At 38.8% G+C, this 12,980-nt stretch overlaps 1 protein-coding gene across 1 annotated transcript in view; it reads right to left on the bottom strand.

Moving 5' to 3' along the window:
* Positions 1-12,980, bottom strand: part of MEE44 (Nucleotidyltransferase family protein) — a 58,677-nt gene that overhangs the window by 40,313 nt on the left and 5,384 nt on the right. Inside the window, 9 exon segments of the mRNA XM_088962273.1 lie at positions 2,287-2,406; positions 4,761-5,030; positions 5,132-5,203; positions 10,013-10,075; positions 10,180-10,362; positions 10,524-10,640; positions 10,721-11,892; positions 11,895-12,732; positions 12,812-12,931. Coding sequence (XP_088818399.1) covers positions 2,287-2,406; positions 4,761-5,030; positions 5,132-5,203; positions 10,013-10,075; positions 10,180-10,362; positions 10,524-10,640; positions 10,721-11,892; positions 11,895-12,732; positions 12,812-12,931 — 2,955 coding nt within the window.

Genomic DNA, 12,980 nt, shown 5'->3' with positions numbered 1-12,980 from the left:
ATTTCTTAAATCTCAAAAGGCCTCTTCAAGGTTCCAATAATTCCCTTCCTCTAGCATGCCACTCAAAGTGGACTAGAGTCTCTCTCACTCTTGTCTTCAAAGTTCAACTTCAACCACTCTTTGTCTAAAGGTATCCAATCCTCTTTTATTTTTGGCATTTTAGAGGAAGACCTTGCTATTGCCGCCAATTTCTAATGATATCTTCCATAGTGAAATCCGAGAAAATTTCCAAAAGCCATCATCCATTGTGCTACTCTTAAGGTGACCCCATATTTAAACCCTTAGAGTACATTCTTTTGTTGGAAATTTTTCTGCTTTAGAAAATATTTTATTGCCATAAAATTCTCTAGGAACTTGTTTTCTTGTCATTTGGGAGCAACTTGCAAAATAAAGACTCCACTAAGAGAAACTCTTAATATCGATCTAAAAAAGTAAAGGGCCTAGCCAGGCAGAACTCATCAGAACATTCCATTGACAAAGTGAAAGCTGTTAGGCATAAGCATTCCAATAGAGCAACAGGAACCCCAAATCCTACTCAATTCCACATTTTGGAGAACAACTTCCCTTCATAAATTCAAGAATTTGTTTCCAAGTTTTTCTTAACAAGTAATGTTTTCCAAGAATTTGAGTTCCCTTCAAAACTTTGGGAAAAAATTCAAGAAAAAATTCTAAATTCTTAACCTCACCACTATTGATTGCCAGCCTCTGATCACTAGATTTACTGAGGTGTTCCTGAATTCCTAAAATCTAAGAATCCATTGAGCCCCTCTAATTGTAATGTCAGCAATGATAATTCAGATTTCAGAACATTCCATTGACAAAGTGAAAGTTGTTAGGCATAAGCATTCTAATAGAGAAACAGGAACCCCAAATCCTACTTAATTCCACACTTTGGAGAACAACTCCCCTTCAGAAATTCAAGAAATCGTTTCCAAGTTTTTCTTGATAAGTAATGTTTTCCAAGAACTTGAATTCCCTTCAACTTGCTAAAGCTATTTACTTGGGCCCGACCCAGTTAAAAGTAAAAGCCCTCTTTTGGGAAGCAATACAAATGAAAATCAATACCTCTGAACAAAGACTGAAGACTTGAACTCCTTTTGCACATAAAAACCTCCTACATAAGGCAAGTCGTGACTTCATTAATCATTTATTTATGCACCATGCATACATGATCAAGGTTTTAGATCGATTGAAGCCAACTTTTCAGGTTTAGGTGACAACCTTCCCCAAATGCTATGATTCCTTTTGGGGCAGGAATCTCTTGACCATCCACAAGAGGGGCAAGATCATGTGAAAATGAAATTTTAGAACGCTAATCCAATGGTACATTTAGGAGGAGAGGAACTCTACAACCTCATGTGCTTCCCCCTGAGGAGATTATCATTGCTGACATTACAATTAGAGGGGCTCAATGGATTCTTAGAGTATAGGAGTTCAGCAACACCTCAGTAAATCTAATGATCAGAGGCTGGCAGCCCATAGTGGTGAGGTTAAGAATTTACAATTTTTCCTGCAGTTTTGAGTCATAAGGATAATTTTGTCATCAACCCTAACTCTTCTTCTACAGGTTTGACCAAATTACTGAATGGAGCTGTAATTCCATCTATTAAAAGGCATCAATTTCTTTAATGCAATCTTCCTTCAACCTCCAAATTTCTCCCAGACATCCACCCTTTCTTCAACTTTTATTGAGTTTCTATGAAACTCTAAACTAGAACTTCTTTCTCTAGAAACCATCCAACTTAGAAACCTTAGAAAAACCATGTCAATTCCTCAGCCATCCTCCATATCTCAATCATGCACAAAGTCCTTTCGGGTTTCGACCCATTTTGTTTAATTTGTCATATTTTCAATATAACAAAAAAAAAAAACCTCATTCCATACTCCTAAAAATTCTTAATATGTTTAGCATATCCTCTCTCTCTAGAATCCTCTCTTTGAAACCCTAACCTTCCCTACAAGATTCATAGCCCATGTAAGTCATTCACATGTGCATGGGCATACCTTGAGAAGTTTCTGCTTATTTGCTGTTAGATCAGTGATCTCAGTTGGGATTTGGGTCTCAAGGGGATTTGTTTAGTTATCTTTTGGTTTTCTTGATGCAATCAGGTGGTATTGATGTAATGAGAAAGAGGTGGATGTTGGTGTTGTTTGTTTCATGCTTTTGGTGATTTCTTATCACCTGATATTTTATCTCCTTTATTCTTTTTACGGATTTCTCTATTTACTATCCAAAAAAAGAAACATCTGAAATGTAAGATCACATTAGTAAATATAGATACTTACCAAACAATATGAACTTAAGCCACCAGAGTAGGAGTGGTCCAAGCTGCGATCTGCCAAGAACTGTTTCAGTACCAAAGCAAGGGGTGTAGCTGCAGGAAATTGCTCAGTGAGTCCTCTAACCTGCATATAAGCCCCACATTTAGTTCTCATTATGTACATTTGTTTGTTTTTTTCACCAATACAAGAAAAACAGTTGAATGCAGGTTAAATCATGCTTATTTTATTCACTTTCTTTCCCAGTCCAGATCTTTTTTTTTTTCAATCAGCAACAAAAATGAAGATTTCGTTCATTAATTAAATAAAAAAGTACAGCAAGAGGCTGTGGTTACAATCAAGGAGATATAGTTATAACCTCCCACCCCCTTTTTTCTTAGTCCAAAGCTTGTTGCAGCTGGAAATCCTGAATTAAAGAGACAATCATTCATATTGATACACACCAATACCTAGCTTTGGGTTTCGAGTGTATCGATATTTTAATCCTTGTTTACTATAAATAGTAATGATGAGAATTACTAATAAATGCTAGTCAGCTAGTCAACTTGTTGACTAGCACTTTGAGCATGGCTTGCAGAACACATAATTTAGCCAACTTGAAGTCTTTAGTTGAGGCACTTTCACATGTTGGATTGAGCTGAAATTCTACAGCATTAGAGTACTATAAGTGTACTTTAATGCCACCAAATTTCAGCCAGATCAAACAAGATTTGACTGGTCAAACAGTTACTTCTTTTCTGGTTGATGATGCCTTCTGCAGGTCTACTATTTGACCTCATTTCCAATTCTTCCTTTGTTTCTATTTTTTTTTATCAGTAAAAGGAAGTTTCTACTTTGTTTGAAATCTAATAGTAGACATTAGAATCCAAGGTGGATGTTACTTTTTGGTCAGTTGATCTATAAAGGGGTTTCAATGGGTCTCATAAAGAGCATCATACCCTATATCATTTTGTTTTTGGTCCTGCTAACTAGTGAATAGAGTTCTTTTTTCTGTTTCTACCATAGCCAGCAGCTAAAGTAGAAGTTATTCTTGCTTCCTTTTCTTTTTTTTTTTTTTTTTTGCCTGTTAATACTTGTGGCTAAAGCCTATTGTTATGTGTAAGAAAGTTACTACTTCAAGTACAGCCAATAATTTAGCATGATTGAACGCCAAAGCAAATAGGTCCAGAATACAAAGCAATTATCTCTCCTCTTCTATTTCTAAAAACTCTGCAATACCTTAGTTGTCTAGGTTCTTCAAACTACAACCATCAAAATTTAGCTTGATAATATTGGGAAAGGTAGAAAGCCATAGGAAGAGGACTTATCGCTGTTGGGGTTTAGCAGTTTTTATTTCCTTTTAATTAGTGTTATTGAACCCAAGGCCCAATAGTTTATGTACGTTTGTATGTTATTGCAGCCCTAGTTCAGCCGACTATATGGTAAGTTAGAGAGCTGATCGAAGATTTCAAAATGGCCCAGTTCTTGGATTTTTTTGGTGGATCTAGAACCCTTTGTGTCAGATCTTGGGTTGATCATCGAAACCAGGAAGAACTGGAGAAGCAAGAGTCCTGATAGAAGTAGGACTCTTTATTTTTTACCTAGGAAGAGGCGCTCAGGTTTTACTGGATTGCGATGTTTTCTGAAGGGGGCAGTTCAATTTCTAGTGATTTCTGAGGTGTTTGGAAGGAGCAGCAGCCTCTTCTATTTATACCGGTTCCCAAGAGGACAGGAATGTCTCCGACTGAAGGTTTTTTGGTGCCAGAAGTTTTGTTGAGGCTCCCAAAGGGGATCAATTTGTTTTTAGAAGCTTTTTCTTGTCTACTATTGAAATTTTAAATTGTTCTGGGAATTATAGAGGGTAATGGAGTAGAACACAATATCAGTGAAATGGGACTAAGTGTAGGCAGTGCTAGTTAGTATCTATGTACAAACGAGTATACAAGTCAAGCATCATATGGAGAGGTTAGTATCTACTACCTCTCCTAACATACTTCAAGTTGCAATTGAGCCCAGTACATGTGAACCCTATTAACCCCAAGTAGATGGCACTTTGAATACCACTATTATCACATCCAATAGAATTGTAGTTGAATTATTCACTTAAATCTTGCATTACAATTTTAACAAAAATAGTAGATGGCACGTTTAATTCTCTTATTTATAACATCTTTCTATCTCCCACAAGATGTCAGTGCTCCTCCCTTGTGCTTCATTTCATGTTATGAGGCCCTCCACATGCCTTGTGCATGGAGAAATTGACTAGCTTTCTTAATAAAGAAAAACTATAATTAATCTCACATAGATAGGCGGACTATCAACTGTACATTAGCAGAAACTCCATTTGATACCATCACCATAACTGACTGAAACCTGAGTACCTCATTGATAAGTAGAAAATTCTTCAGACAATAAAATTTTAAGTTCCATAGCAAACTATTGGAAAACCCAAAAAAAAAAAAAATAGAAGAAGAAAGAATCCAAAGTTCTATGCTAATTACCAGCTCTGTAGTTTGGAGTCCCGTGTGTGATGGTGACTTAAAACTGATATCCAGACGAACCGACTTGACATCCATGGCATTATCATTTTCCACCGATGAGCACTTTGGCCAAGAAGAGTTGCTTAAACCCATTATATCAGACTGAGTGGTACAGTCAAGTTTGCCAGTCATTTGGGTTGATTCTATATTTGGTGTTTGCACATTTGAAAGTTTTCCAGTAGTAGCACTAAGATCAAGAGGAACTTCAGCTACAAGCATGATAATAGGTATCTAAAAGAAAAGGTGTAGCATGTTAAGCAGATAATTGAAGAAATAGATATTTAGATGAAAGAGCAAAATCAACTGAGTAGTCAAAAAGGAAGAAGTATTACAGCTGTATTTTCTACAGTCTTAAGGGAGTCATTCTTAACCCACTCCTGATTGGCAAGGTATCTAGCTGCATGCTGGAAAACCAAATCGGAATGGTGTTGGTACCACTAAGTCCAAATAGATATAAAAGCAAAAGGCAATGATGAATTTTTGCCCTAGGGAAATGCTCTCATGATGTTCATTAATGGCATGCCAAGTGATGCTCACTAAACAACAAATGACCTAAGAATTCTTATGTAATGCATACAAGTTGCACACTTAACAAATCAACCATCCATTACACATGCTATCATATCAAACACCCTGGTTGCTTGCCCTTTAGGATCCATCCCTCTGGTACACCATCAAGGAGCTTCAGGGTAGCAATAACTTATGTGAAAAAGAGGAAAGATACAAGTAGAAAACTTGAATAATTGCATTACTGTACATTCATGAGAGAAACATAGTCCAGTAGATAAAGTCATTGCATAAACATAAGATGATAAGAACCATTAACAAAGCATGGCCCAGTTCACCTAAAGCTTTGTTGATTATCATGCTGTGATCCCAAACTGCAATGGAAAGAGTCGAAATACCTAATACAGATAGAAACATCTAACAAGACCATGAATCAAGAAGGCACACCAAAATATCTGTGTTTGTGCTTAACTTATGATTCAAGATGTTCCAGAGTGGAAGTGCAAAGAGAACCTCTGGTTGTGGCAGGATAGTGAAGGATGGAGACAAATGACAGCATAATTGGCACTAGATTAGAGAGGCCAGATCATTAATGTACAATTTACAGCTCATGAGTAATGCATTATCAGATTTCAGGCAGGCATGATAGCGTACAGGACCAGATACTGTTAAACTGTTAATATTCTATGTAGTATGTGCCACAGGGGGATAACTGTGATCAGATGAAAGAGACAGGTGCCATGAGAGTGATCTATGTAAATTCGAGCTAAGGCGCTTTAGAGAGGGTGCGCTGGTTAGAGAAGTGTCTGGAAGGGCAATTCATTAACGCTGAACCTGATGAAGGGGAAGTATTGAAATGGGTCAAATTGGAGTGGAGTTCAAAAGAAGACATCCAGGTGAGGAAGTTAAATGCAGGTTTTTTCTCTTCATCTTCTGTAGCAAGGAGGAGGCAGACAAAATTCTGGATAGAGAAATATCAAAGTTCAGGTCGCCGGAGCTCATGCTGGGTAGATGGAATCCGCTAGTGGGGGCAATTAGAGAAGTGGGTAGCAAGAGTCTTGTCTGGAATCTGGATTAATGTCCTAGGGATTCCACTCCAAGCATGGAATCTAAATATTCATGCTATCAGAAATGCTTGCGGTTGCTTTAGAAGAGTAGATGCCCAAACGTTTAAGCTAAAAACCTGGTAGCAGCAAGAATTTTGATCAAAGTAGAGAACATACATCTAATCTCTCTGAGTATGGCGTTAAACTTTGCTGGAGAGTGGTACAATTTGAGGTTGGTTATTGAAAGCTGCATCCCATTTCGTTGGATTCAGGAGGATTCAGTGGTCTTGCCTGATCGAATTCAGGAGTTAGATTGCTCTGCAAAGGAAATTAGGATGCTGGATGAACCTGAGATCGCAAGTCAGGAGGAGGAAGACAACGGAAAGCGAAAGGTCTGAGAGTTGGAAGGTAGTGGTGGGACATGGGTGGGTCGGGTTGGGTTGGGTAAGGGTTGAATACCAACCCACCCATATTGACCCACCAACCCACCATGACCCATCATCAATCCTTGTTAAAGGGTCATAACCCACCCATATTGACCCTTAACCACCTTCACCCATACTAAACCACCTACCCTCACTTATAAATACAAAAATGTGCCGGGATGGCTCGTATACCCAAAATAATAAATTTTGAGAGAATAATCTCTCTCAAGACAGCCACATGACAAAAAATGAGTCAAGTCAACCCAGATACCCGAAAATGCAAAATATTGTAGATAAATGCAGAATATGCAAAAAAAATACCAAAAAAATTGTAGAAAATACAAAAAACTAAAAAATACCAGTAAATTGTAGGAAATGCATGAAAACACCAAAAAATGCAAAAAAATATGCAGAAAAGCACCAAAAATTTGTAAAAATGCGGAAAAATACCAGAAAATTTTAGAAAATGTAGAAAAATACCAAAATATTGCAAAATGCAGAAAATACCAAAAAATCTAGAAAATGCAGAAAATAACAAAAAAATTGTAGAAAATGCATAACTTTTATTAAAGTGCTTTCACAAAAGTACTTTTATGAAAGTACTTCTATAAAAGTGCTTTCATAAAAGTACTTTCGCAAAAGTGTAAAAGTACTTTTATAAAAGAGATTTTATGCTTTCATAGAAGTGTTTTCGTAAAAGTACTTCAATAAAAGTGCTCTCATGTAAAAGTACTTTTGTAAAAGCATTTTCATAAAAGTACTTTTATAAAAGTGCTTTTATGCTTTCATAAAAGTGTTTTCGGAAAAGTACTTTCATAAAGTGCTTTCGTGTGAAAGTACTTCCGTAAAAATACTTTTATAAAAGTGCTTTCATGTGAAAGTACTTTTGTAAAAGTGCTTTCGTAAAAGTCCTTTTCATAAAATTGTTTTTGTGAAAGTGCTTTTGTATAAATTGCATGTGAACACGAAAATTACTAAAATCTATTTTATTTCACTTTTAATCTCAAAATGAAATGTGGCATGGTGGTTGGAAATCTAATGAGATGTGGCCACAATAGGAGGCATGAGTTCAAATCAATGCAACTTCTAATTTTTGAAATTTGGCAAGTATAGATAGAGCTGACTTTGACCCAACCCATCTTGACCCGTGCGACCCAACCCATCCTGACCCTAATGGGTAACCTCGACCCAACCCGCCCTGATCCTTTTCCACTGACCCTAATGGGTTACTCGACCCATATTGACCCACCAATAGATTGGGTGGGTTGGGCGGGTCAAATGGGTTAGGGTCAAGATTGCCAGCCCTATTGGAAGGACAAGAGGAAGAGAGAGGAGAGACGTGGGAAAAGTGGGGGATAAAAAGGTAGTTTTGCAACTGGGAAATGAAGAATCATTTTTTGAAAAACTCCTCGACAAAGGTTTCTTACCTTAGTTTTAAAGAGGGGGGCCGATCAGTAAGGGAAGGAACCGTCACCAGTCGGTGCCAAGGAGTGAGGTGCGGAAAAGAGTTTACAGCTTCCACAGGTTAGAAGTAAACTTTAAAAGAGGGGCGAGAATCAAGAGAAGGGTGAACAAGAGGAGTAGAATTGAAAGAACAATCTCCTTTTCAAAGAAAACCAGTTTCGGCCGCTCGAGTTCCAAGAAACAAGTCTACAAAGGGGACAAGGAGGAAGAAAAAAGAAAATGGATTTGGGTGGTGACCAAACACGAGAACGGAAGACAGATTAAGATCCTAGGAGGTGAGAAAGACAAAAGGACAATGATAAGCTCGACAGTGGAAGGAGATTTGCAGAGAACTAACATAGAAGAGAAGATCGTGGATTCAGAGAGAAGTAAAGAAACAGAAGCCCAGAAAATCAAAAAAGATAGTTCCAACAGGCTGAAACAAGGGGATTCCGACTCTAACTCGAAGATAGAAAGCAATAAGGAAGAAATCTCTCAAGAAGCCGGCAAAGAAGAGTTGGGGTCTTGGGGGAGGTTGTATGTTCAGGAGGGGAAGAGACCTTTGGTCAACCAGGTTTTAAGCTCTACAGAGAATATAGTAAGGCTACAGAAGGAAGGGAAGGAAGAACATAAGTGGGATCTGATCCAAGCAACCTGGTGTCTTCACACAGAATCATGGAGGTGAGTCAATCTGGCTCGCCAAGCATTCTGGCGTTGGAAACTCCAAACAGCAGGGAAGGGGAAGAAGGAAAAAAAACAAAAGAAGAGATAGGAGAGAAAATAACAGAAAAGAGAAGACTTCAAGAGGAGGGAAGGGGTGGAGTATGAAACAGGGTTTACAATAGAAAAAGAAGGCCCATAGGCACTACTCAGAGTTCAAAAGAAGAGAAACAAGGGGAAGGAGAAGGTTCAGAGACTGGGGATAGGGACAGAGAAAGAGAGAGAGCAGAACAGACAAAAAATCAAGAAGTCAAGGAAATAGTTCAAAATGGGAAGGTAAATACTAATAAACTGGTGGAGAGGGAGGCGGAGATTGGAAAGTCTCTCGGCCTAATTTTTTGGGGAAGGGAAGGCTTCGTGAAAATAGCATTTGAGAAGTTTAAAAAAAAATAAAGAAAAGAATAGAGAAAAAGAAAAGGGAAGAATACTTAAAAAAATAAAGGAGTGGGATGAGGAAGGAGGAGAAGAGGTGGGGCTGGATGAGATTGAGTAAATTAGGGGAGGGGGAAGACAGGGAATGGGGAAGGAAGATGAGGATTTTAGTTGGACTGTAAGGGATATGAGGAATGGAAGGAGGGAATTAGTAAAGAACATGCTTCGGAGCATCAAACCAGAGGTCGTTCTTCTCCAAAAAAAAAAAATTGTTTTGTAATTTCTGTTTTGAAGTTGGTTTGTCAACTAGACAACCAGCATTTTGAGATGTACTGCTTTTTTTCAGTTTAATGAAATTCCCTTTTATCTCCTTCCAAAAAAAAAAAAAGAAAATACATTATTCTACCCATGAGCTATCAGACTCACTGTCTAGAAGTGAGGTGGGAAGATGAGTTGCAGTGGAGTTCAGCCCTACCTAATTAGTGTGGTTATGGGCATATAACGGTTCTTGGTAAATTTATCAAAAAAGAATAAAGCAGTGCTCAGTGTGGTTGGACTGGGGGGTTTTCCCTCTGAATTGGTGTTCCATTTTTTCCCTATGAGCTCCAGATTGTACCATTTATTTCAATTAAAAAAAAAATTGTTGGACCTTATAGATATAATATAAATTACAAGCATAAAATCTACACCAGCAATGTACCTGAAGGCAAGTTTCCTTAATCCCATTTCGACCTTCCAAGATCCCAGCTTCTTTAATAGGTTCCTAGTAAGTAATTCCAGCCATGAACTTTCAAGAAAATCTACCATAAACATAATAAGCAAGACTGGTAGGAGTTATCAAAACAGATTTTCAGAGACTACTCTTACCAAATTTCTCACAGGAGGAAGACAAACCACAAGATCCACATCACTGGTTGGCAGGGACAACCCAGTTGCATATGAACCAAAGATGTTGGTCCTGGACCGTGGCCATAGGACCTGGAGAGACCGTCCAACCCTCTTAACAGCCCAATTAATGTATGGCTTCCTAGCCAAATTCTGGGCAGCAACCTTATGTTCCACCACAGGATCAAACCATTAGTAATCTTGGAAAACTTGCTTACATGCTTAATAGAAACAGAAGCTCAAAGTTGTAAGACTTGACAGAAACCTTGATTGCACATATTGAAAGTAATAAAGAAACAGAAAATGGCATTTATCTAGCTTCAGACCTGATTGCAGAATGAATCAATTTCATCGTGAAGGAGACTGTGCATCAAAGAAACTAATGTCTTACGAGCAGGACAATTCAGTAATTCAGGAGGTTGCACAGGAAATGCTACATCTGGCTGCAAAATATTTTTTTATCAACAAGTGAAATGCATCAGAATAGCATATAATAGGCATGGAACTTTTACAGATAACATACATGTTCCTGATCAAGAGCTAACTGAGAGATTGCAATTAGGCGATCTTGTAACAGGGATCCAGGTAAAGGTTGAATCATTGATGTAGCTGAAAGGCCTTTGTTTCCCCATGAAGGCCAAATAACCTCAGCACCATCCACACAGAGGCGAGCTTCTTCACAGTTAGTTCCATCGTGATACCAACTTCTCATGCCCCAGTGCCTAGGGCTAGAGCTACCAGACCTTACAGTTGGGAAACCTCTCTGTTTTCTGGAATCACCAACAGGAGAAGGTGGAGGTGGATGTGGAGCTCGTGGAACACAAAGTACTACAGGTGATGGTGGTCGTTTGATCCGAGGTTGTTCTCGCTTGGTAGGAGGAATACATGGACTTTTATGATCACGACTGAGCTTAAACTCAGAACCCTTCCTCGACATGTTTGGAATGATAATTGGTCGCAAAATGGGATATGCAAGTGAATCCCCAGTCTGCCCTTCTACAACACCACCAGGTGAATTAGCCAAAGATCCAGTTGCGTTCTCTTCTGGCACTCCATCTGTCACTGATGAAGAGTGCAGAACCTTGCTTGTTACATCATTTCCCGACATAACATAACCAAGGGGCTGGTGCCCAGATCCTAAAGGATCAAAAGGAGAACAAAATGGAGATGCAGGTGGAGATGTCAAACCATTTGTGCTATATGAAGAAGAGAAGCCAACCATATCATCAATGGTTCTATTTAAATCCGCTTCATGCCAAGCCCATGAACTATCATCAGAACTTAAAGAAGGAGGACGAGAGAAACCTGTGCCTGCATGATCCGAGGTATTCCAGTACATCACTCCACCACCAAAGTATTGATTATAATCTCTTCCAGAAAATGCATGCATCTCAAATTCTTCTTCCGATACCCAATGGCTATCACAATCATCTGCTAGCTCAGATGCCTTTGTTAAGTCACATGAGTCTATAACATCCCCAGAATGCTTCCTGTCATCCTCAGGCATCATTCCATTAAGTTGAAGGCCATGAGGTGTGAAACTCTGCCGAAATGGAGACTGCATCCTTGGAATAAATCCAGAGTCATAGTTACAAGCCACTGAAGGAGTCAACCTACTGCTACTTTGTACCACTGGGGGCCAATCTAAACTCAATGAAGTTTGAGGCATGATCCGGCTGCAGCCACCTTCAACTATGAATTTCTTGACTGATGCCTTGTGGACAAATAGGATTGACGGAACTGATTACGCCAGTTGCAACCAACATCCAGATGCAATCTATCAGTGGCAGCTGGGAGATGCTGAGAGTTGACAGATGGGAAATGAACAGGTGCAATACTGGGCCATTCATATGATGTGCACCCAGAAGAACTTGTGGGACAATGAGAATAATAGTTCCCACCTTCTTGCTTCTGAAGGAGGGTGCTTTCTTCATTGAAGTTGATGCTTTCTTTTAACAATGGAGAAACAGCAGCAGTAGCACTTAACTGTCCAGAACTTTGAGGCTTGAGTTCTTTATTTGTTATAACATTATCAGGCTCCTGTCCAGATCCTTCACGTATGTGCTCCTTGTTTTTTATGATATTATCAAGCTCTAAGGCAGGTGTGGCATGTACAGTCTCCACTCTAGAAGTAGCATTAGTTCCAGCTGTTGTGTTTGGGAAGAACAAACACTCTAAACCAATATGAGGACTACATTCAGTCGAACCAGCAACAGACTCTTCTTGGCTGTTTTGAGCCACTTCAGTACTATCCCCTTTATTAGGCTTACTTGTGGATATACAAAAACTTGAATTTGGTATAATGTTGTTGCCACCAATTGGAATATCAGTTGGCAGATTATGAACAGCTGAAGTATTGGATAACATGTTATCTTTTGCAACCTCAGGTTGAAAAGTAACAGGCTGGGAGGTAGTTTGTAGAGTTCTTACATCAGAATCAAGCTTAGTTGTTTCATTTAAGTTAGATCTCTTACTTCTAGAGCTTTCTTTCTTATGCTTCTTTCCAGTAGTTTGAACCTTGTTTTTGGCATGTTCCTGATGACAAGAAATCCAGTCATTAAGTGTTTGATCATTCATGGCAAATATAATAAAATTGAGAAAAGCTAATAGTTACCATCTGAACCCCTGGTAATGAGATCTCATCATGAGAATCCTTCCCCAGATGTGCACCACTCTCCCCATTAGCCTTAACAAGTTCGGAATGGTCTGGGTGGGCCAATCTGCACTCATGCTCCTGGAAGGAAGCCCTTTGCAGTAATTAAAATCCAATTTCTTCAAAAAGC

This window comes from Nelumbo lutea, chromosome 1, assembly GCF_056320005.1.
Source record: "Nelumbo lutea isolate HS-2025 chromosome 1, American lotus-T2T, whole genome shotgun sequence".
Taxonomy (NCBI): Eukaryota; Viridiplantae; Streptophyta; class Magnoliopsida; order Proteales; family Nelumbonaceae; genus Nelumbo; species Nelumbo lutea.
This window is presented reverse-complemented; position numbering and strand designations above follow the sequence as displayed.